At 46.3% G+C, this 25,992-nt stretch overlaps 1 protein-coding gene across 1 annotated transcript in view; it reads left to right on the forward strand.

Annotated features, from left to right (window-relative positions):
- Window positions 1–23,848, forward strand: part of MTR (5-methyltetrahydrofolate-homocysteine methyltransferase) — a 1,642,758-nt gene extending 1,618,910 nt beyond the window's left edge. The window contains exon 33 of the mRNA XM_082249226.1: window positions 23,744–23,848. Within this exon, the coding sequence (XP_082105352.1) occupies window positions 23,744–23,833 (90 nt within the window). The 3' untranslated portion in view covers window positions 23,834–23,848. The remainder of the gene's footprint in view (window positions 1–23,743) is intronic.
- Window positions 23,849–25,992: the final 2,144 nt, after the last annotated feature.

Genomic DNA, 25,992 nt, shown 5'->3' on the forward strand with positions numbered 1-25,992 from the left:
TGTTGTACCCTTTGACCTTTCAGCCTGGCGGCGAGCATTCTACCTGCTTTATTACTCGTGGCGTAAAGCTTAGCTTTTGATTTTTGGAGGTTACGCTCATACGAATCAAGAAGGTGCGATCTAAGTTCTTGCCTTAGTACAGTTAATTTCTGTTTAAAGGCCGTGGAGGGAGTCGATTGGTTTTGGGCAACCACCGACGCAATTTCTCTCGTCAGCTCATCTATAGCTGTGGAACGCTGCTTGTTCGTTTTATGTTGCAATTGTATCAATACCCCCCTACTAAAAGCCTTGTGGGCATTCCAGAGGACCGCAGACCCCGATACCGACCCCGCATTGTTCTGGAAAAACTCTGTTACTTCTTGTTTGAGGATAGCAGCATTTGCCGGGTGCTTGAGCATTTCTGCTCGCGCTCGCCAGGGTTTATCCGAGCGGGCCTTAGGAGATACCACAAATGTGACGCTTACAGGGGCATGATCAGACCAGGTTATCGGGGCTATCTCGGAGTCTACGGACCTCTGGAGGATCGCTTTATCAGACAATATAATATCAATACGAGCATATGAATTGTGGACCGCAGAATGATGCGAATACATCCTATCAGTGGGGTGGTGGCACCTCCATATGTCATACAAGTCATTTTTGTTCATAAAGCCCTGTAGTGACGGCTGGAGCCTATTAGAGGTAGTTGAAGAGTCCAAAGATCCCCTGGGGGTAAATTGTAGTCTCCACATAGGAGTAGGGGGCCTTTTTGGACTTTCCTGATAGTGCAAAGTGTACGTTTCAAAAATCTCAACTGATGAACGTTAGGGGCATATACTGAGGCTATGGTAATGGGCATGCCGTCTATGGTGCAATTCAGTATAAGGTAGCGACCATTGGGATCAGCTGTGGAGGAGCACAGTGTAAAGTACAGAGTTCTGTGGACGGCTATCATTACTCCTTTCCTTTTTCTGGGACAAGAGGCTGTGTATATCAAGGGGTAGTCCCTGTGATAGCAAGTGGGAGCGTGGGAGTCCAAAAAATGTGTTTCCTGAACACATACTATTTGCGCACGATGCTTGAGAGCAGTACGCCAAAGTGAGGCTCCCTTGGCCGGGTGATTCAGACCGTTAGCATTCAGTGACAGGATTTTAACTGTCATTGGAAACTAAAAGGCCGCATGTGGTGTAGCTACTCACTGTTCGGATGTGACTAAGCAAGATTAGATGGCAGCCATGTGCTCCGGATACTGCTTGGAGATGACAGCTGTAGTAGATTTCCTGGAGACGCTGCTTAACATGAGCAGTCTTGATGAGTTGGTACCCTGCGGTGTATGGTGAAAACCTTTCATCTTGGCAGACGGGTAAGAACCTGCATAGAGGGAGAGGACAAAACAAAAACGAAAACAGCAAAAAAAAAAGAAAAATGCAGAAGAAAAACATGACCAAACTGCTGGAGCAAGTAAAGAGGATGGAGATTCGCGGCAGCGTAGCCATCTCCCAAGGAGGGTAAACAGTTATTAGCCAATCGGGCTAAGGGGCTCCAGGCATTCCGCCTATAAAGCCTGCATCCACAAAAAAGCATAACATAACAGGTAATGCGGTTGGCACAGTGCTCGTTTAGAACTTCAATTGTTGTGGGCGCTGCCCTGTTGCACTGTGTGCCATTGCTGGGGAATGCGACTTGGGGATTTCTTTGCTCCAGCCTGAGGAGCAGGTTCTGGGATAATGTCCCAAGATTGCAGCAATGAGAGACCTCTCTCCAGAGTTGTGATGCTGAATGAGGAGCCATTTTTCTCTACCACAATTTTTGAGGGATGCTTCCATTTATATGGGAGATTATGGTTCCGAAGAGCCTTTGTAATCGTGGACAGCTGCCGTCTCATATCTAAGGTGTGCTTGGATAGGTCCGCAAAAATTTGTACATTGGCGTACGGTTCAGGGAGGTGGCCCAACACCCTTGATTTCTGTAGGAGAGCTTCTTTGATGTGATAAAAGTGTACACGCAGTAAGGTGTCACGAGGAATATGTTGAGGCAGAAAGGGAGGTTTTGGAACCCTGTGAATGCGATCTATGGTTAGATCCAAAGGGGACGCTTCAGGCAGGAGGGCTGTGAAAACTTCCAGGGCAAATTTGTGTAGCTCTGTCGGTGTCACTGATTCAGAGATGCCCCGGATCTTTAAATTGTTTCTTCTGGAGCGATCCTCCAGATCAGCTATTTTAGCTTTAACCCACTGGCATTCCGACAAGTTTTCCTCGTGAGCATCTACAAGTTCATTTACTGTGGCCACCATGTCAGTCATAGATGATTCAACATTGTGCACTCTTTCTCCTAGGGAGTGGACCTCTGCTGTAAATCTATTCGCCAAAGCCATGATATCAGATTGCAGGGACGTGTGAAAAGTGAACATCATGTCCTTTAAAGCAGTGTCCAGGATCGGCTTTCCCACTGTGGGGAAGTCTGCTATAGGAGATGCCCCTAATTGCATAGAAAGCAGAGAGGGTGCAGTACGGCCTAGCAGCTGGGCCTGGGAGTCAAGTCTAATCTTGGATTTGGCCGGGCTGGAGCATGCCGGGCTAGAGGGTTCAGGGGTGCAGGGGGACACAGTACCTGGTCGCTGTATGTCACCGGACTGCTGTTCGTCCGGCAGATCGGAGTAATGTACCCGCTGCCCCGCCGGAGCGGCAAGGCCCGAGCCGCCGGCGCCATCTTGTCGACCGCTCCGGGGTGGCAGGGGGAAGAAGGCTGTGAGTTTCTGCGGCCCCTTCACTCCCTTTCGCTTCCCCGTCATGTCGATCGGTGCAGGAGTGTTCCCGGGATGCAGCGGTGTAAAAATCGAGGGTGGATGCCGAGCGTAGCTGGGTAGATGTCGCTGGATTGCGGATGCTGGAGCCGGAGCGAGGGATCAGACGTCCATCACGGTCCCGTGCTGGCCACGCCCCCTCTAATTGATATTCTTAAACAACGTACTCAAACATGGGCTAGGTTGCCATTGGGATTAATGGGTAGGGTGAATCTTATTAAAATTATTTTATTACCAAAATTTTTGTATGCCTTTTGGCACTCCCCAATCCCTCTGAAATTATTTAAAATTATTGACCATATCCTGAATTCCTTTGTTTGGGGACCTGAGCGCCATAAGTTAACATGGGCGTCACTTAAAAACCCCCCGGATAAGGGGGGTGTGGCTATACCGGATTTTCAATCTTATCACCTTGCGTCGCAACTTTCCCATTTTTTTTATTTTAATAAATCGGAGGCTACTAGATACCAAACCTTAGTTTGTCATGGATTCCCTCAAGCTGTCTACACCCCTATGCAGGTACTTTTACGAAAATGTGGTCCTTTGCCTCGAGCGATGGTGATCAACAATTTGTTGATCCACCATCGAAAGATTTGGGTGATAGTGGCAAAAAGTTAAATTATCCTCAAATACACACCAGGACCCCTTTATGGTATAACTTCGACCTGCGAGAGCTTCTATCCGGAATGTCAGTTGTGGGCAACTAGGGGCATACTGTATCTGGGCCAGGTGCTTTGTGATTCAGGCGTTCGTTCCTTTCAATCACTTAAAGCTGAGTATGATCTCCCTCCACATATGTTTTTTCTATATGCACAGTTGCGTCACGCATTACATGCACAATTTTTGACACAATTTCCCGTTTTACAAGATATCCCTCTGCTGGAGGTGCTGTTGGGTGACACACATGAGGGTCTTATCTCATTCTTATACATTGAATTGCGTGGTGTTGAGGACAATCGCCAGGTGACACGGATACAGGCTCGTTTGGCTGTGGATACGGGTCCCCTGGATGAGATGGATTGGGACGAAATCTTGGTGGTCCCTAGGTTGGCTTCGCCCAAACTTTCAGAGAGTGTGACTCAGCTGTACATCTTGCATAGAGCTTATCTTACTCCGCTCAGAATATCGAAATCTAGGCGGTCATACAACTCCTCCTGCCCTTGTTGCCCCTTGCAACTGGGTACGTTTATACATCTCATTTGGTCTTGTCCGGAAATTCAGGCCTACTGGACACAGATTATTAAGTTTTTGCATAATCATATGGGCTCCCCCTTACAGTTGGATGTTTTACCCTGTGTGTTAGGTTTGTTCCCTGAATGTGACATTGACAAATTTCTCACCATTTTTCTTCAGGAATCTATTTTAAGCGCTCACAAACTTATAGCTAGACAGTGGATGCGGGAATCAGTCCCTACTCTTCAGAACTGGATCGCAGAAATAAATTCTGCTCTTCATTATAAATGGTTGATTTATAAACACAGGGGGTGTTCCAAGAAATTTGATAAAATCTGGAGTCGGTGGTTAGAGAGTACTCGTACATTTAATACAGCACAAATAAACTTATTTTCTATTTAAAAAAAATATATAAAAATACGTAAGGGGTTCTTTACTGTCAGAGCAGAAAGGATGTGGAATTCTCTTCCACAAGCAGTAGTATCATCAGGGAGCATCATTAGCTTCAAAAAACTATTAGATGGGCACCTTAAAGACCACAACAGGAGTATACAATGTACATTTAACATCAAATCACACACACACATCATAGGTTGAACTGGATGGACTGATGTCTTTTTTCAGCCTCACAAACTATGTAACTATGTGGAGGATGTATCCATACAGTAGGGGTCTGTTGTATTATTTGATGATATGCGGTATACTTTAGGTATGGGGAGCCTGTACTGTACCTGTCCTTTGTGTAGTCTTCTATAACATGGGTCTATACAATAGAACTTATTAGTATTACACACATGTTAAGTCTTAGGCCTCATGCACACTGGACGTTTTTACAGCTGCTGTTAGCAGCGTCAGACGTTTTTTTTTGCAGCTGCAGAACGCCCATCCATGTTATTCTATGGCCTCATGCACACATAGAGCTTTTAGGAGCACCAAGTGGCATAGGCGTTTTACAGCTCCAAAAAAAACCCAGGAACTGTGGGTTCAGGAGCTCCAGCGTCAAGCTGCAAAAAACGTCTGACGCTGCTAAAGGCTCCATAAGGCTCCATAATGTTGCTTAACGTGCGTTAAGCCACGTTATACGTTTTTTTTCTTCCATTCAAAATCAATGGCTCCCTACGGGAGCCTATTGATTTGAATGGAAGTCACACCGCAGGTCGGATCAGGGTGATCCGACTTGCGGTGCGACCTGCACTGTGAGAATCTTGAGGGGGAACTCCACGCCAAAATGGGGAAAAAAACGGCGTGGGGTTCCCCCCCAGGGTTCCAAACCAGGCCCTTCGGGTCTGGTATGGAATTTGAGGGTAGCCCCACGCCGAAAAAACGGCGTGGGGTCCCCCCCAAATTCCATACCAGACCCTTATCCGAGCATGCAGTCCACACGCTCTCAACATGGGGGGGGTGTGGGTGCTTTGGGGCAGGGGGGGCTCTGCACCCCGCACCTCAAAGCACCTTGCCCCCATGTTGATGAGGACAAGGGCCTCATCCCCACAACCCTGGCCGGTGGTTGTGGGGGTCTGCGGGCAGGGGGCTCATCGGAATCTGGAAGCCCCCTTTAACAAGGGGGCCCCCCCAGATCCCGGACCCCCTCCCTATGTGAATGGGTATGGGGTACACTGTACCCCTACTCATTCACCCCATAAAATGCAGTGTATGGAAATAACGACAGGAGACGTTTTGGAAAATTTATTAAAAATCTTCATCCGGCTCTTGTCCTCTCCGGGGGTCTTCTCCTCTCCGAGGGTCTTCTGCTCTTTTGCTGTCCGCCCTTCTTGTCTTCTCCTCTCCGGGGGTCTTCTGCTGTCTTCTCTCCGAGGATCTTCTGCTCTTTTGCTGTCCGCCCTTCTTGTCTTCTCCTCTCCGAGGGTCTTCTCCTCTCCGAGGGTCTTCTGCTGACCGCCCTTCTGCTGTCCAATCTTCTTGTCTTCTCCTCTCCGGTCTTCTGCTCTTTTGCTGTCGGCTGTCCTCCTTCCTCCGGTCCTCCTCCGACGACGTCTCCAGCGATGACGTCATCTGTGACACAAGGGGGCGTGGTCTCCCGATGACGTCATCTGGCGGCCACGCCCCTAATGGCTATATAATAAGCTGCAGAGACCAGAGGCCGGCATAATCGCATCACCGGCCAGGGTTGTGGGGATGAGGCCCTTGTCCTCATCAACATGGGGGCAAGGTGCTTTGAGGTGCGGGGTGCAGAGCCCCCCCTGCCCCAAAGCACCCACACCCCCCCTCATGTTGAGGGCGTGTGGCCTGGTATGATCCAGGGGGGGTGGGGCTGCTCGCTCGTCCCCTCCCCTTTCCTGCATGCTGGACTGCATGCTCGGATAAGGGTCTGGTATGGATTTTGGGGGGGACCCCACGCCGTCTACCCTCAAATTCCATACCAGACCCGAAGGGCCTGGTTTGGAACCCTGGGGGGGAACCCCACGCCGTTTTTTTCCCCATTTTGGCGTGGAGTTCCCCCTCAAGATTCTCACAGTGCAGGTCGCACCGCAAGTCGGATCACCCTGATCCGACCTGCGGTGTGACTTCCATTCAAATCAATAGGCTCCCGTAGGGAGCCATTGATTTTGAATGGAGGCAGAAAAAACGCTGCTAACAGCTACTGTGGCCAAACGTGCAATAACGTTAGTAGAAAAAGCTACTGAAAGCACGTTTTTACAGCTGCTGTTTCCCGGCGTTATGTAAACAGCTTTGGAGCACGTTTTTATGACGCCCTGTGTGCATGGAGCCTTAGAGTTATACAGCGAGTCCGGTGCTGAATGTTCTTGTGTTTGTAATGTGAGGCCTGTTGTCAGGCTGTCATGTTTGTTTTTGTATCTGTTTCTATAAAATGTAATAAACAGAATTTTCCAAAAAAGATGTCATCGCCAAAAACTTGTCCGCAACCAACCTCCTTATAGGGGGGTACCCCCACCTTCCCACCTGAGCAGCACTACATTCCCCTGCCTGAAAGACGGGTACAGATGGTAGACCAGCAGTAGACTTCCCCTGAGCTGCCTGCCTGATGTGACCCCCCTAATCCCAGCCAGAGCCCCAGCATAAGTTTTATTAGCAGGATTACACACTCCATACCTCAAAGCTGCACCATTGGTTTCAGGAGCATCAGAACCCCCACTCTGCAAATCCCCACCTGAGGCAGTAGTAGAAGGTGTCACTCCATCCACCACCACACATACATCCCCCTTTCCAGCATTACAAGCAGATTTAGCATTCACATCCATGGCACTACTGCCCCAGCAGACGCACTCACACCAGATTCTGCTGTCTTCACCTCCTCCTCCCCCAACAAACTCCTCTTAGGTAAAAGCCTTCCTCTCCTTGTAACTCTTACTGAGATTTCAGAAACACCTTTCACAGTGCAGCTGTCATTTACTTTCCCACCATTATCTGCTATACCTGCCGCAACCAGTGGGAATTGTGCAGCAAAAATGGCAGATCCCCCCCAGCAGTGTTCACAGTCATAGTTTTCTTACTGTCATTGTCCAGAGACATGGAATTCATAGCAGCAGAGTTCAGATTCACAGACAACTTAGCATCAGAGTCCAGTCCTGCAGGCACAGCAGCCATCTTCTCTGCAGAGCCTTGTGCAGACACTGGATGTTTTCCCTCCAAAACACTGCTGTCCATGCTGCTCTGCATGTTGGAGTCCATACTGTCAGTTTTAGCAAAGCATGGCTCCTCAGTCACTTTTACCTTCACAGGTCCAGGAACAGAATCCTCACTATCGTCCCCATCCGTAGAATCCGCTGAAAGGCAAAAGGTTCTTCCACTTAAGGGAGACTCCATTCCCTGAATTAAGTTCAGCAGCACTCCGCCATTTTCCTCTACTTCCTGTGCTGTCTCTCCAGCTTGCTGGAGAGGGGAGGAGGGAGGGAGGCAGAGGCTGTCATTACCTCCGGTGAAGCAGATCCCGAGGTGGATGGGATTTCAGGGGCAACATCCAGGACCTCCTCCACACTCTCCACCTGTATTGCTACCGCTGAGGCTTTTCCGCGACTGGTGTCATCCCTCATTCCCTGAAACCTTTCTTTTTTCTGAAACTTTTCCTTGAAAACTCCGCTTTTCTCTTTTGAGTAGACTCTGATGGCGCTTTATGGCTTCCTCCAAAAATGTAACCTCTGGTTTAATGCTCTGAGGCTTCTTGCTCCACGCTTTATCATGCACAGCTTTCTTTTTCCTGTAATCTGCTTTCAGGCTAACCAGCCTTTCCTCCTCCTCCTTCATTCTCTTTAGATGATCAGAAACCTGCTGTCTGAAAGTGGGGGTAGATTCCCTTTTTTTCGGGCCATAGCCTAGGTCTTCAGGTGAAGATGTGGCTTGGGATCACAGGTCAGATCCCTCAGGGGGACCATCTCCTGGGTCATCCAGAATCTCCCATCCTCACTGGGGCCAGGTAACTCACCTGGCCCCCTGGTGTCTGGAGAAGGAGAGCCTCAGCACACACAACAACTCTGGTGCACTGACTGACATGACTGGCTCAGTGTTCTCTTTACATCACTGCCAGGACCAGGAGTGTAACTGCCTCTGGGGCTGTCATTAGGCCTCAGGAGATTAGGTTTGCAAGGCTGCAACCCAGTCTCTGATTTATACCTGTACAAGTTATCAGGTGGATGTAAGTATCGCTGAGGATGCTACCTGTAGGCTAGGATTTATGTAGAATAATGTATGTAGCAGGTTTTCCAGGCCTGTTGCCTAAAGTGGGTCTGCTATCGGTACCGGTTACCTCTCCAGCCCATGTGAGCTGCAACCCTGGGTGTGAGCACTAAGACATCGACAACTCCGGCATCTTTGTTTGTTGTTTTATTTGATTTAAAGGGGATGGGAGAAGGGAATGAATGGGATACTCCTTTAGGCTTCAACTATATACACTTGGGACTTTGTTCCTGAAAAATACCCGTTGGCGCTTCCTTAACGCCAGCCAACGCTCACTAACTCTGAGAGCACTCTGTCACTCAATAGCAGTGCTGAATCCTCGACTTCCTTGACGAAGTCCAGAAGATCCAGGATTGTGAATTGCAGAACTACTGACACTGTTGTACTGCAAGTCACTGAATACTTCCCTCCCGCATTGCACTGGCTTGAGGTAGTAGGTGGTAGGATTCTGTAAAGCTGTAACTTCCAACTGGCACACTCTGTCCAATTCAGGGCCCAACTGCAGGCGCCCCCTTTAACCTTGAACTCTTCAGGGTCCACTGACTATGTACCCCCTCTGTAACTTCAGGGTCCTCAACCTAGGTACCCCCTTTCACCACTAGCTGGCACTGGATCCCCGAACCTCCACCAGAGTGGTCCCCTCTAACTTCAGGCAGACCCCCAGGGGCAATCCTCAGTACTCACGACCTGTGTAGGCTTTCCTGGGACTGGACCCCTCTGAGTCTCCGCAGGTTCTGGGCACACCGGATCCTCTCAGCTTAGTTCAGCACTCTCTCTGAATCTGCAGGCAATACCCCGAGATCCTCTTCCTCAGACAGGAGTAGAGACAGCCGTTCTCTCCCTCCTGGGACTCTGCTCCCGCCAAAGACCTTGTGTCATGCATCCACCTCTAAACTTATACCCACTCCCAGAATCCTTCGCAGCATAATCTGACATCTGGGATAGTTACAAGCCTGGATGTGTCCCCTGATTGGGTTTCCTCCACTGCCCTATTAGAAGCCTCTCACAGGAGCCAGTGGGAAAACTCCCCCTTTCAGCAGGCACACCTGGAAACCATGACACCCTAACTAAACAAATCACAGCCCTGCTATTAGGCAGACAAGGCACACTATACGTTTACCTTGCACCTACCTGTAGGGTGTTATATATATATATATATATATATATATATATATATATATATATATATATATATATACACACACACATATATACACACAGGTTTTTTACCTACATATAGTTTTTTGTGGACTGAGCTATCTACAGGGGATTGTAAAATGTACATTTGTCTGATCAGACTTGAAAGGAATAGTGAAGGTACATGGGGGTTGTTAATGCAATTTGGTAAGAATGCATTTTTGACCATACAAGAATTAATTATTGATGGTAATTAGGCTTGAGGGGGTATTCATGGGAAATTATGGCTTGTTTACCTGGTAAACATTAAGTGACTTTAAAAGGTTATTGTCAGTAATAACAAGTAGGGTCTTTTCATGTTAAGATCAAAACGAATGTTGTCAACCAATCAGCCCCCCCCCCCCCCCCCCCAGTTTCAAAAACTAGTATTTGAGCTGCTAGAGGCATTCATTTATACATTCTTTTTTCATCATGATAATGACACAGGTCAAGATTATAATACATATTATTGCATGCATGGAAGCTATAATTTGCTGGATTGTATTATCTCTATGCTTGATATAACATGAATGACGGATGGGACTCTGAAGGCTGCTGTTCATTGTAAAACTTACTCTGTTGGATTTTGTCATCTGTTGCAAGTATCTTGTGAACTTTGTTCTGTGCTGGGACTCAATAAACGCATCTTTAATTAACCAAATTGCTGTGGGAATAACTCAAATTCTATTTATAATGATCAATCCTCATCCCTACTACTATTACAATAAGACTACACTACCTTCTGGTCTCAGTGTCTTGCGGACTGCTGTGTAGCATCTTTGGGCCTGTTGGTGGCTGTGTCTCTCTCCACTCATAAGCAGTGATTTAGGATTTCCCATTAAGTAAGGATTATTATCGTGATGTATGATAAAGCAAACTGGATTTTTGTACTTACCTGTTAACTCCATTTCTTGTCGTACATCATGCGACACAGAGGTTCCACCCCTCTGTGGAAGATGCATAGTTCCAAACTGAAGCACTTCCTATATAAGAGGGGTTATATAGGGGAGGACTTCCTTTTTTTTTTTGCCCATTTGTGTCCATTCACCTATAGGCAGCACTTAACGCATTAAATAAGGATTAAAATGGTCACTCTATATCCTGTGATGTAGAAATAAATTTTACAGGTACAAAAAAAACAGTTAATGTGCATTAGCATTGGAATAGTATCCAGATATGTATTACTTAGAATCACAAAATGGGCACTTTATTGGGCCCTTAATTAAAAGGAGAGTTTTATAAATTTTTGTGCATCGGAACTGGAATAGTATTTTTAAGTAATTTAATATATGCAGCCTATAATTGGTGACATTTAGGATCCTTTATTTTAAGTAATTAACTATAGAAATAAAATTGATATTTAACGAATAATCCTTTTTAGTTCTGCTCTGATAATGTTTTAGATATACAATCCTCATAAAGGGACTTGGTTGGAAGGTGGACCTAAATTAGTTTAATATTTTTCATGAGGAATAGGTTTGAATCCTGTATATCTCATACCTCAGAACTTTTAGCGATAGGAAGGAGGAATACCTATAAGCAAAAGTATATAGGCATAGCGGACACACCTGGCAAAGCCCCCATAAGTATATTTGATGATTTGGGTTTCCCAGTGTAGATTCTGATGGGCAGGTACTGTATTTACTAGTTTTATTTTTGTTTTGTTTTTTAGTGTAATGGGATAGGAGAACAAATGGAAAGTAAGTTGAGCAATGGTAATGTTTGTCTACTTATCACTTGATGAATGCTTTAGGTCTTTCAACTTCATCAGCATACAAGACAATAGATGATACCTTTCGTACAAAAGATAAATATATGAAATGAATATAAAGCTAAATGAAGTGTGCAGCTATGGCTAACTGTGATTTGATTGCTATATGTAGTGTGTAATTTATTGTTCTGTGATGTTTTGTTGGTGATGATGGAGTATACACACTATTAGGCATTTTAAAGATCTAATAATGTAATTTTTTTTCAGGGAATGTGTAAAGGCACCTTTAAAGGTGATCTCCAGGTTTAGACTGGCAAAACATGGATCAGTTCAGCAGAGACAGGCCGAATTTCGATGTATGGGCTATCTATCGATTTGTGTACAATCAGTCTGCCTAACGATCAGTTCTACCAGCAGAACACAATAGTACTGCAGGAGTGATTTCCCCCTTCCACATCGAGTGTATGGATGGGGGAATCTGCACAGTAATTGGGTAAAAATATATAATGTATGACCTACCTTACTGTTACTTTAACTAGTTTGTTGGGGCAAAGCTGGTCCAAACAATTTTCTACATTAGCAAGTGCACCTGCTAGGCACAGTGTATAACTGCTCCCCAACCACCATACGTATGTATACGTCCTCATTAGGAAGCAATGATTAACAGGATCATGGCTGCAGCTCATGGTGTAATTTTTTTTTTTTAGATCAGACGGTGGGCTTTCCTGTAGACATGAAGAAGCACTAACCATACCTTATGATAGCAATAAAGTTAATCCCAAAAAAATAAAAATAAACAGACAATTTTTAACGGAGCAGTGTTAAAGGTTTTTTTTCTTAAACACCCCCGTGTTACTTGCACCTAATGTTATACCAAACAGGATTAGGAGTTAACCACTTCTGGACCGGAGGGATTTGCCCCCTTTATGACCAGGCCCTATTTTGTGATTCGGCACTATGTTATTTTAACAGACAATTGCGCGGTCATGCGACGCTGTATCCAAACGAAATTTACGTCCTTTTTTTTTCCCACAAATAGAGCTTTTTGGTGGTATTTGATCACCTGTGCGACAATTTTGAAAAAAAAAAAAACAATATTTCTCTTACGTCCTCCGACAGTTGCCGCCCATTCACACAGTCTTCACTTATGGGGTATTGACTTCATCTCCACAGGAGTTTCTAGGCATACGACTTGTAAAAGAACAATAAATCTACATAGTCACACCCATGGGGGCTGTCCTTCTAGTCCAATACCCCCCTGCAATAGCCATCCCAATTCAGTTTGTCTTCTGCCTAGCTTCAGGAGTGGATAGGCTTCCCTGTGCTGAGGCTACAGTCTCAGCCTCTCTTCTTTTTCTTTTATGATTTCTTTTCAAAAGCTGTCATTTTTTCTTTACATTGCTAGCTGTTTATTTTATCAGCACTAGTTAGTGGATCTTCGGATGAAGACAGCGGTTGCGGAGCCGGTAATCGGACTGACCGTCCTGGTTCTCCAGGACAGAAGGTCAGATGGAATCCCTGCCCGCCATCAAGCATTTTGCAGGCTATGTGTTCGCCCTGGCCTCACAAATGACCCATCCCTGTCCATCAGGGATGCAGCCATGTGAGGTGGCTACCTCACTGGACACAGAATAGGTTCGTCCGTGCACTACTAGTGTCCTGCGTTTTTGGCTGGCGGCACTCCCCTGCCATCTGAGGGTGGGCGGTTTCCCGCTTGATATGAGGCACCCTACGCCATCGGGTACAGGTAAGTACATTCTGTGTGGGGCCTCTGTCTGGGGTCGGCAGTCCATGTGTGTCTGTGGTGTCCCCTGTGTCTGTACGTTTTGGGCTCCCTGGTCCCGGTCCCTGCGGGGGTTTTTATTCTCTCACATCAGCGCTGTGTGGGGTTTTGGGGGTCCCTCTCCTAAGGTCACTTTAGGGTGCTTGGGGATGCAGACACGTGTGGCGACCGCTGCGGGGTTAAAAACCGCCGGTCCGCCATTTTAAGTGTGGGCAGCATGTCTGGCTTCACTGTGGGCGCTCATACAGCATGCTATGTAGTGTATTTTCGCACCTTGCGGCGCCATCTTGTGTGTGGCAAACGATCGTTCCAAGCACATGTCGGCGGCCATCTTGCCGAAGCCTCCCATTAGTTTCCATAGGCATCCATTTTCCCTTGGCCTGCAGCTTAGTTCAGCCTCCAGCGGTGACATCACTTCCTCCTTTCTCACAGGAGCGACCGAAGGAGCTAGTAACACTTTGTGGGGTTCTGTCCTGCTATTCTTTTTCCTGTCCTGCCTTGTGCAATCTTCCTGGTCAGTTTTGTCCCTGCGGGGGGTCTGTGTGTCAGTCTTCATAGCGGTGTGCTGTAGGGACCGCGGCGCTCTTAAAGGGGCGGTTTAAAAAAAAAAAACGTTTCTGTTATGGAATCCCAGGACAGCAAGTTCCCGCCAGCTTTGGTGGGGGATTCAGGGTCCTCTGAATCCTCCACCATCACTTATTTGGCTGCTGTTGTGGCAACTTTGGTGTCAAAAATGGATGTGCTGATGTCTGAACGTGCTGCTAGGAAAAGGCCTAGAATTTCCCTTTCTTCTGATTCTGAGTGTGACATGGTTGCTGTAGGTAGCGTGGCCCTTTCGGGGTCTCACTCTTCTCAGGACCCGCAAGAGTCTGAGGGGGAGGCGGAGGTTGCAGGGGTGGATGATTCCCCCCCTTGGTCAACCGAGGAATGAGCAGCTATGGATGAGTTGATCCTAGCAGTGAAGAAAACACTACATTTGGAGGATGAGCCCACTCCTCCGGGCGTTGTGTCCTCTTTTGGTACACACAGGACCCGCAAGACGGCGCAGGTTTTTCCTTGCCCGCAGAGTTTCACCATAAGGTGAATGAGCTATGGCGTAATTTAAAACACACCTTCGTGGTGCCTAAGAAGTTTCAACTTCTCTACCCTTTTGCGGCTACTACGGCTGCGCGCTGGTGTGTGCCTCCTCAAGTGGATCACACAGTGGCCAGGTTGAACAAAGCTACCCTGCTCCCTGCCGAGGACTCCCCGGTATTTAGGGATCCTACTGATAGGAGACTGGAATCTCTTGCCCGACATTCATACATGGTGGCAGGTTCCATGCTCAAGCCTATTTTTGCCTCTGAGATGGTGGCTCAAGCTGTGGCGGATTGGACCAAGGTGCTCAAACGCACCCTCGTGGCCGACTCTGCCCCTCCCACTACAGTGGAGATGGTGGATCGGATTTATTGTGGGGTCATGTATTTGTGCAATGGGGCTCTAAATGAGGCCCCTTTGGCGATACGCCTGTCCAGTGTCGCTGTGGTTAACCGTCGCTTAATCTGCTTAAAATGATGGTCGGCTGACCAAAAATCCAGGAAGACGGTGGCTGACATCCCCTATGCGGGGTCTCGCCTTTTTGGAGAATCCTTGGATGAATTGGTTAAAGGAGTCACTGGGGGTAAGAGCACTCTGCTGCCCCAGAATCCTAAGGGCAAGTTTTTCCGCGGTAAGCGGGGCCCACCCTTTAAACCTACTCAAGGGTCCTTTCGTGCCTTTAAGGCGCAGAACAAGGGTAAACCCTTCAAGGGCCAAGGTAGTCAGAAAAAGCCCTGGTTTGGCAAACAAAAATCCGGCCAGGCCGGTGCGGCGGCTCAGTCCGCCTTTGCCTGAAGGGGCGCCCTCACCAGTTACAGGGGTGGGGGGACGTTTTGCGCTGTTTCCTCCAACCTTGGCTGCTCCGAATCACGAACAGGTGAGTTCATAAAATCATTCGGTCAGGGTACAAGATCGAATTTCTTTCACGGCCGGCAGACAGATTCTTTCCCTCAAATCTTCATTTGACCCCAGGGCGGTTACAGGACCTACATCAGGCGGTGCAGGATCTTCTCGCTCAGGGGGTGATTGTCCCGGTGCCTCATCGGGACAGGTTTCGGGGTTTTTATTCAAATTTGTTCACTGCGCCCAGAAAGGAGGGCAAAGTGCGTCCTGGACTTAAAGCGCTGAACCGCTTTGTGCGCGTTCGAAAGTTCTGCATGGAATCACTCCGCTCAGTGGTGGCCTCCCTGAATCCGGGGGAGTTCCTGGCCTCTATAGACCTGAAGGAGGCGTATCTACACATCCCCATTTTCGAGGGTCATTAGAGGTACTTCCGATTCGCTATCGCGGAGGAACATTACCATTTTGTGGCGTTACCTTTTGGTCTTGCTTCGGCTCCAAGGGTCTTTACCAAAGTGTTGGCGCCTGTTCTGGACCTGTTGCGGGCACAGGGTATTGCGGTCTTGGGATATCTTGATGATCTCCTGTTAAGATCGAGTGCCAGTCAGAGCCTGCTACGCGATCTGTCCACTACGGTCCAGACGCTTCAGGAGTTCGGTTGGACAATCAACATTCAGAATTCGACCTTGTCGCCTTCGGTTCGTTTCCCGTATCTGGGAATGGTTCTGGACTCTGCTCTAGCAAAGGTGTTCTTACCGGAGGACAAGCTCCGGACCCTACAGAACGAGGTCAGGTCCCTCAGGGACAGCAAATCCTCGTCACTTAGGACCTGTCTGCGGTCCCTGGGGTTAATGGTGTCGGCCTTCGAGGCGATACCGTTTGCACAATTTCACATGCACTCTCTTCAAGCGGAGATCCTCGCCAGGTGGGACAGGCTACCTCAGTCTTTGGACCTGAGAGTGTCTCTGAGTCGCCAAACCAGAATGGATCTCTTGTGGTGGCTTCAGTCCCCGGCAGACAGAAAATCCTTCCGGCCAATTCTGTGGACGGTAATGACCACGGATGCCAGCCTGTCGGGCTGGGTGGCGTTCTGGGCAACCTGTCTGCCCAGGGCACTTGATGGGAGGAGGAATCCTCCCTTCCGATAAACATATTGGAATTGAGAGCGATCAGGCTGTGCCTGATCCATTGGTCGGATCGTCTTCAGGGCCGTCCTGTACGGGTGCAGATGGACAATGCCACTGCGGTGGCTTACATCAACCACCAAGGGGGCATCAGGAGTGCCCAGGCGGCCCAGGAAGTGATCAGTATTTTGTCTTGGGCCGAGACTCGTGTCCCGGCGATATCGGCAGGTTCACATTCCGGGTGTGGAGAATTGGCAGGCCGACTATCTGAGCTGCCAGACCCTGGACCAGGGGGAATGGTCCCTACACCCGGAGGTGTTTCAGATGCTATGTGCTAAGTGGGGATCCCCGGATGTGGATCTGTTAGCGTCTCGGCTAAACCACAAGGTGGAAAGGTTCGTGGCAAGAATGCGCAATCCTCTGGCAGACGCCTCGGATGCGCTGGTGGCGCCTTGGCATCAGTATCGACTGATCTATGCCTTTCCTCCGATTCAATTGTTGTCCAGATTCCTTCGCAGGTTGGCCTCGGAACAATCACTGGTGATTCTGGTTGCGCCAGACTGGCCTCGACGGTCCTGGTATGCGGACATCGTTCACCTGGCCGTAGAGCCTCCGTGGCGGCTGCCAATGCGAGAAGATCTGCTGTCCTAGGGACCGATCTTCCATCCTGCTTTACAGTCGCTGGTTTTAACTGCCTGGCTGTTGAGAGCCAGGTCCTAAGAGACAGGGGTCATAGAAACATAGAATGTGTCGGCAGATAAGAACCATTTGGCCCATCTAGTCTGCCCAATATATCTGAATCCTATGAATAGTCCCTGGCCCTATCTTATATGAAGGATAGCCTTATGCCTATCCCATGCATGCTTAAACTCCTTCACTGTATTTGCAGCTACCACTTCTGCAGGAAGGTTATTCTATGCATCCACTACTCTCTCAGTAAAGTAATACTTCCTCCTATTACTGTTATACCTTTGCCCCTCTAATTTAAAACTGTGTCCTCTTGTGGTAGTTTTTCTTCTTTTAAATATGCTCTCCTCCTTTACCGAGTTGATTTAAAAGTTTCTATTATATCCCCTCTGTCTCTTCTTTCTTCCAAGCTATACATGTTAAGGTCCTTTAACCTTTCCTGGTAAGTTTTTTCCTGCAATCCATGTACTAGTTTAGTAGCTCTTCTCTGAACTCTCTCTAGAGTATCTATATCCTTCTGGAGATATGGCCTCCAGTACTGCGCACAATACTCCAAGTGAGGTCTCACCAGTGTTCTGTACAGCGGCATAAGCACTTCTCTCTTTCTACTGCTTATACCTCTCCCTATACATCCAAGCATTCTGCTGGCATTTCGTGCTGCTCTATTACATTGTCTTCCCACCTTTAAGTCTTCTGAAATAATTACTCCTAAATCCCTTTCTTCAGATACTGAGGTCAGGACTGTGTCCAAATATTCTATATTCTGCCCTTGGGTTTTTTACACCCCTGGTGCATTATCTTGCACTTATCCACATTAAATTTCAGTTGCCAGAGTTCTGACCATTCTTCTAGTTTTCCTAAATCCTTTTCCATTTGGCGTTTCCCTCCAGGAACATCAACCCTGTTACATATCTTTGTGTCATCAGCAAAAAGACAAACCTTACCATCGAGGCCTTTTGCAATATCACTTATGAAGATATTAAACAAAATTGGTCCCAGTACAGATCCCTGAGGTACCCCACTGGTAACATGACATTGTTCTGAATGTTCTCCATTGACTACAACCCTCTGTTGTCTGTCACTCAGCCACTGCCTAATCCACTCAACAATATGGGAGTCCATGCTCAATGACTGCAGTTTATTGATAAGTCTTCTATGTGGGACAGTGTCAAAAGCCTTACTAAAACCTAGATATGCAATGTCTACTGCACCTCCACCGTCTATTATTTTAGTCACCCAGTCAAAAAAATCTATAAGATTTGTTTGACATGATCTCCCTGAAGTAAACCCATGTTGTTTTTCATCTTGCAATCCATGGGATTTAAGATGTTCCACAATCCTATCCTTTAATAGGGTTTCCATTAATTTGCCTACTATTGATGTCAGACTCACTGGTCTATAGTTGCTCGATTCCTCCCTACTACCTTTCTTGTGAATGGGCACGACATTTGCCAATTTCCAATCTTCCGGGACGACTCCTGTTACTAATGATTGGTTAAATAAATCTGTTAATGGTTTTGCCAGCTCACCACTAAGCTCTTTTAATAATTTTGGGTGTATCTCATCAGGACCCTGTGACTTATTTGTCTTCACTTTAGACAGCAATCTTAGAGCGTCTTCCTCTGTAAAGACACATGCATCAAACGATTCATTAGTCATCCTTTCAAGTGGAGGTCCTTCTCCTTCTTTTTCTTCTGTAAAAACTGAACAGAAGTATTCATTAAGGCAGTCGGCTAGCCCTTTATTCTCTTCTACATACCTTTCGTCCTTTGTTTTTAATTTAGTTATTCCTTGTTTTAATTTCCTTTTTTCATTTATATATCTGAAGAATGTCTTATCCCCCTTTTTCATAGACTGAGCTAGTTTTTCTTCTGCCTGCGCTTTAGAAGTTCTTATAACTTGCTTGGCCTCTTTCTGCCTAATCTTGTAGATTTCTTTATCTTCATTGCTCTGGGTTTTTTTATAATTCCAAAATTCTAGCTTTTTATTTTTAATGATTTGGGCCACTTCTGCTGAGTACCACAGTGGTCTCTTCCTTTTTTTGCTTTTACTGACAAGTCTAATGCAATTTTCTGTTGCCTTCAATAATGCACCTTTTAAGTAGTCCCATTTCTCCTGGACTCCATGTAATCCGTTCCAGTCTGATAAGGACTCATTTATGACTAATTTCATTTTTGAAAAGTCTGTTTTTCTAAAATCTAAAACTTTTGTTTTTTTGTGGTGTGACTCTTTCACAGTTCTTATATTAAACCACACTGACTGGTGATCACTAGATCACAAGGTTTCGCCTACAATGACATCATATACCGAATCCCCATTTGTGAATACCAAATCCAAAATGGCCTCCCTCCGGGTTCGCTCCTCAACCACTTGTTGCATAAACATCCCCAGTAGGGAATTTAGAATATCTGTACTCCTGGTAGAACTTGCTATTTTGGTTTACCAGTTAATATCTGGAAGATTGAAATCTCCCATAATGATAACTTCTCCTTTCATTGTCATTTTAGCTATTTCTTCAACTAGTAGATCATCTAGTTCTTTAACTTGACCAGGTGGTCTATATATCACACCTACACGAGTTACTGCTTGATTAGCAAACTGCAACGTAACCCAAACTGACTCTATGTTGGCCTCACCAACTTGTATTAGGTAAGATTTAATGCTATCTTTCACATACAGGGCCACTCCTCCTCCTTTCTTGCCTTCTCTGTCTCTTCTGTATAAAGAGTACCCTGGTATGGTTATGTCCCAGTCATTTCTTTCATTAAACCATGTCTCCGTAACAGCCACTAAATCTACATTCTCAGATGCCATTATTGACCCAAGTTCATTGATTTTTTTACCTAAACTCAGAGGTCATTCCTACTTTGATCAGGGCTAGAAAAGTCTCTGCTGGTAAGGTTTATTACTGTCCATGGAAAGCGTATTTTGCCTGGTTGTGAGTCCAGGGGTTTCTCTCCTCGTGCCTATTCGGTGGCGAAGGTGTTGGCTTTCCTCCAGATTGGTGTGGACCAGCGTCTTGCGTTGGCCACGATTAAGGGCCAGGTCTTTGCACTGGCTATTCTTTTCCAGCGCCCTGTGGCGTCTAATTCCTTAATTCGCACCTTTATCCAAGGTGTGCGTCACCTGGTTCCTCCTAGAAGGGAGCCCTTACCTCCATGGGACTTGAACTTGGTTCTGTCCGTGTCGCAGCGTTCCCCTTTTGAAAACATCAGGGAACCTTCGTTACCCATGCTATCTAAGAAGGTTGCGTTCCTAGTAGCGATCACTTCTGCCCGCAGAGTGTCAGAGTTGGCGGCGTTGTCTTGCCGCTCTCCTTACCTGGTGGTTCATAGGGATAAGGTGGTCTTGCGACCTAATCCATCTTTTTTTGCCAACGGTGGTTCCGGTGTTCCGTGATAAAAACCTACTCGTGAGAAATGCCTACCCTCGTCACTTCCGGTGCACCAACGTCAGCACCTAAGTCATTGAACAGCTGAGGGCCTGACAAGTGCGCATGCTCGGAGGGTATGGATTTATCACGGTAGTGTGTGTAACGTTACACTTGCGGCGGTTACATTAAAACAGCTGGGCTGCAATATGAGTCATCTCCGCTACTATCCCTGTCACTTCCCTGATCGCGGCTAATAAATATAAAAGCGGATCACGGAGCCGAGATCTCCGTCATTTACATTTCATACACCCGCCGCCGCTTTTATATTCATTTGCCGAGATCAGGGAAGTGACATGGATATGAGCGGAGATGACTCATGTTGCAGAGGAGCTGTTTTAATTTACCCGCCGCAAATGTAACATTACACACACTACCGTGATAAATCCATACCATCCGAGCATGCGCACTTGTCAGTTCCTCTGCTGTTCAATTACGTATCCGCACTGCTACGCTGCTCAGATGTTTCTGGCAGGAAGTGACGAGGGTAGGCATTTCTCACGGGGTAGGTTATTCTCACGGAACACCGGAATTCCACCTGAATAAGGACATTGTTTTGCCTTCGCTTTGTGCGAATCCTAAGCATCCAAAAGAGGTTGCCTTACATTCCTTGAATGTTGTCCGGGCGATCAGGGTTTACCTGTCGTCGACTGAATCCTTTCGAAAATCAGATTCTCTGTTTGTCCTTCCTGAGGGACTTCGGAAGGGTATGCCTGCGTCTGCAGCAACCATTGCCAAATGGATCAGACAGACCATTGTACAGGCCTATTCGTTGCGGGAACGGGTTCCTCCCTTCCCTGTCAAGGCGCACTCTACCAGGTCGGTGAGTGCGTCCTGGGCCTATCGGCATCAAGCTTCGGAGGCCCAGGTGTGCAAGGCTGTGACTTGGTCGTCGGGGGACACTCTGAAAGTTCTACAAAATTGATGTTCTGGCATCAGCTGATGCATCCTTTGGCCGCAAAGTTCTCTGTGCGGCATTTCCATAGGGAACCCTGGGTTTGTACGGGTCCTTAGCTGTTGGGGGTGTTTTTCCCCTTGGTTATTTGTTTCCCTGGGTTGTTGCTCATGTTGAGCCCTTTTTTGTTACCCAGAAGGTTACCTTCTTGTACATGTAAGGTTCCTTTCTCTGATGTGGGTACTGCGTTGCTTTTCTGGCGGTTGCGTTGCCCACCCCTCATGTCTACACTGCTTTGGGACATCCCCATAAGTGAAGACTGTGTGAATAGGCGGCGACTGTCGGAGGATGTAAGAGAAAACAGAATTTTTGTAAAATCTTACTGTAAAATTCCTTTCTCTGAGTCCTCCGACAGTCGGCGCCCCCGCCCCTCTTTTTTGGGGTCTTTTTTATACACTTTCACTGCTTGCGACCAAACTGAATTGGGATGGCTATTGCAGGGGGGTATTGGACTAGAAGGACAGCCCCCATGGGTGTGACTATGTAGATTTATTGTTCTTTTACAAGTCTTATGCCTAGAAACTCCTGTGGAGATGAAGTCGATACCCCATAAGTGAAGACTGTGTGAATGGGCGGCAACTGTCGGAGAACTCGGAGAAAGGAATTCTACGGTAAGATTTTACAAAAATTCAGTTTTTTCACTTTATGCTATAAAACATTACCAAAAAAAAAAATTAAAAAATTAACATTTTTTTACATTTTAGGCCAATTTTTTTTCTGCTACATATTTTTGGTTTGCACAAAAGTTATCACATCTATTAACTACGGGAAAGATTGATGTCATTTTTTATAGTTTTTTTTATTATTATTAGTAATGGCGGCGATCTGCAATTTTTTGCAGGACCGCGACATTGCAGCCTACAAATCGGACCCCTGACTGACATTTTTGACACTTTTCGGGGTATCAGTGACATTACTACAGTAATCGGTGCTAAAAATATCCACCGTTACTGTAATAATGACACTGGCAGGGAAGGGGTTAACAGTGTAAGTGATCAAGGGGTTAAATGTGACCCTAGGGGAGTGATTCTAACTGTGGGGGGGGGGCGTGGCTTCTGAGATTGTTAACTCAATTCTCGTCAGGAGGCAATCACGATGATATTACAGCCCTTCAGTTACTACCCTCCCAATAGATGGATTTCCCCTCCAACCAGCTGGGAGTTATGACGACACATCGTACTCAAACTTCGTGCAGTCACAACTAACTTTATTGAATGTGAAGCTCATATTTAAAGCATATTTGTTGAGCAGGAAAAGACTGCTCCAAACCGGTTTTACAGTTCATCAGTCGAATTACATATCAGACAGAACAATACATGAAAGGGCCTTTGCTTTTGCCATGCATCTGTATGTCAATCTAAGGCGTTCCCGAATCTGAATGTGTGTCCTATGACAGTCGCCCTGTCTGCATTTCGTTGTCATGTGTTAATGTAAGCAATTGTCAATTGTTTATGGGTTTGTCCGTAATTTCCATGCGCAGACTTAACTTTGTCAAGTGTCCCAATGAATGAATGAACAGGTGTTTACATGTCGTCTAAATGCAAAACATAGCTGTCTGCTGACCAAGGTGGATGAATGGCTGTCAGTGCCAGCTCGTTAATATGTAAATACAAGGGCCTACACTTCATCACAGAATGGGCACAAACCGAAATATATATCTGAAAAATCATAAGGCATATTAATACAACCTTTCAGAGATGACCACAGAGACATGTGATCCTATATAGCAGGATCACAAGCTCTGCGATCATCCCAGGGAGAAGGACGGTCAGCTGTGTTTACAACAGCCGACCATCCTTCTCTCTAAGCGGGGGAACGATCTCACGCATGCGCAGTGCCTACAAAGCACAGTGCACTCATTGAAGCTGAGAATGCCTGTTGACTCCTGGGATTGATGACACTCATATCCCAAGAGCCAATGGGCGGACGGACATGATGTACCTCGCCGCAGCGAGGTAATGCAGTAACGGAGGATTTACAAGAAAAAAAAAAAAGTGTAGGTGGGGAGTTGATAAAATGCCTGGAGCTCTGCTTTAAGCTCTTGTGTTACTATGTTTACAATTTACTATTAGACAAGTGCTCTCGCTAGGAAGTGATGCTGTTTTTAAAATCGTGTGTGAAACATTTCTGTTCCATTTTGTACTTGCCTTTGTGAGATTTAATTGTAGAAAGTAAAGTAGCTCTCACAACCAGTCATAAAATACTCATTATTAATCCAGCTACATTTTCCTGATGAAAGCTGTTCTGCGATTGGATGCTAGGGGGTTGTTGCTTCTCGATACTATTTTCATAAATGTGTTAGGTTTTAAACACAATTCGGAAATAACTTCAGGAACTCTTCATCTGTTCTAGGTTGAAGATTATTCTCGTAGAAAAAAATTGACATTGGAAGAGGTTGAAAAATGGCTTGGTCCCATTCTCAGTTATGACCCTGATGAATAAACCAAGGTGATGTGTAAGAATATAAACATATATATATATATATATTTTTTTTTTTTCTTTTCTTTTTTTATTCTGTTTATTAATTGGTAATGTAAAAACTACAAAAACAGAGCCTCTAGGTACAAAGCAAAAATAAGAAAAAAAACTGAACAAATAACCTAAGATTACCCTATGCTTGCTACTCATAAAAGATGTATGTAAACCCCAATCTATGCATAATATACAACTAAAAGAGAGAGCATTCCATATGTTTCTTTGTAAAGAGGAATAACAGAGTTGACAAGTGACTTCAAAGTATTCAGGTTGGGAACAGTTGTAGCTCTCCACTTAAGTATAATGGATTTTCGTGCATAAAACAAGAGCAGACCTAACAATGTACAAACCACTCTGGTTGGAGCCAGAGCCTTTGCCAACCCAAGTATACAGATGTCCACCTTTTAGGGTATAAAAATAGTGGCCAGGTGTGTGATAAACTGATGGACACTTGTCCAAAACATTTGTGGGGAAGGGCGCAACCAAATCTTGTGGAGATACCCAGCCAATTCCTCTTTGCAGCGCCAGCAGTGTGGCGGGCAGTCTGGATACATTTTGTGGAGCCTATGGGGCGTGAAATGAAACTTGTGGAGTATCTTAAACTGGATCAGTCAATCCCTGAAAGACACCAGCTGAGAGAATGGATAGTCCCATATGTCCTCCCAATCCTTGTCGTCCAGTCAGTGAAAAGGATCGTACACTATTGAAACCATGGTGCACAGTAGGCTGTAGGGCCTTGTATATTGTCGACAAAGTCTTCACAAGAGAAACATCCTGAAGAAGCAACTCCATGTCAAACTGGCGTATGGTCAGAGGAATACTCCCAATTTGTGCAACATAAGCATGGCGTAACTGAAGCAACCAGAATAAGTAGGAATTTGGTAGTGCAAACTTTTGCTTGAGATTGTCAAATGTCTGCAGTACACCCCTCACATTTTTGTAAATATGTTGTTATATCTTTTAACGTGACAACACTGAAGAAATTACACTGTGCTACAATGTAAAGTAGAGAGTGTACAGATAGTATAATGGTGTAAATTTGCTGTGCCCTCAAAATAACTCAACACACAGCCATTAATGTCTAAACCTCTGGCAACAAAAGTGAGTACACCCCTAAGTGGAAATGTCCAAATTGGGCCCAAAGTGTCATCATTTTGTGTGGCCACCATTATTTTCCAGCACTGCCTTAACCCTCTTGGGCATGGAGTTCACCAGAGCTTCACAGGTTGCCACTGGAGTCCTCTTCCAATCCTCCATGGTGACATCACGGATGTTAGAGATCTTGCGCTCCTCCACCTTCCGTTTGAGGATGCCCCACAGATGCTCAATAGGGTTTAGGTCTGGAGACATGCTTGGCCAGTCCACCACCTTTACCCTCAGTTTCTTTAGCAAGGCAGTGGTCATCCTGGAAGTGCATTTGGGGTCGTTATCATGTTGAAATATTGCCCTGCAGCCCAGTCTCCGAAAGAAGGGGCTCATGCTCTACTTCAGTATGTCACCGCACATGTTGGCATTCATGGTTCCCTCAATGAACTGTAGCTCCCCAGTGCCGGCAACACTCATGCAGCCCCAGACCATGACACCCCCACTACCATGCTTGAGTGTAGGCAAGACACACTTGTCTTTGTACTTCTCACCTGTTTGTCACCACACAAGCTTGACACCATCTTAATCAAATAGGTTTATCTTGGTCTCATCAGACCATAGGACATGGTTCCAGTAATCCATGTCCTTAGTCTGCTGGTCTTCAGATTTAGAAGTGGCTTCCTTCTGGAAGGACAGCCATGCAGACCAATTTGATGCAGTGTGTGGCGTATGGTCTGAGCACTGACTGGCTGACCTCCCCACCCCTTCAACCTCTGCAGCAATGCTGGCAGCACTTACACGTTTATTTTCCAAAGACAACCTCTGGATATGACGCGGAGCACATGCACTCAACTTCTTTAGTCGACCATGGCGAGGCCTGTTCTGAGTGGATCCTGTCCTGTTAAACTGCTGTATGGTCTTGGCCACCGTGCTGCAGCTCAGTTTCAGGGTTTTGGGAGCCTAGGCCATCTTTATGTAGAGCAACAATTCTTTTTTTCAATTCCTCAGAGAGTTCTTCTCTTTTTTTTAATATTGATTTT

Source organism: Pelophylax lessonae (assembly GCF_965119305.1).
Source record: "Pelophylax lessonae genome assembly, chromosome: 3".
NCBI lineage: Eukaryota > Metazoa > Chordata > Amphibia > Anura > Ranidae > Pelophylax > Pelophylax lessonae.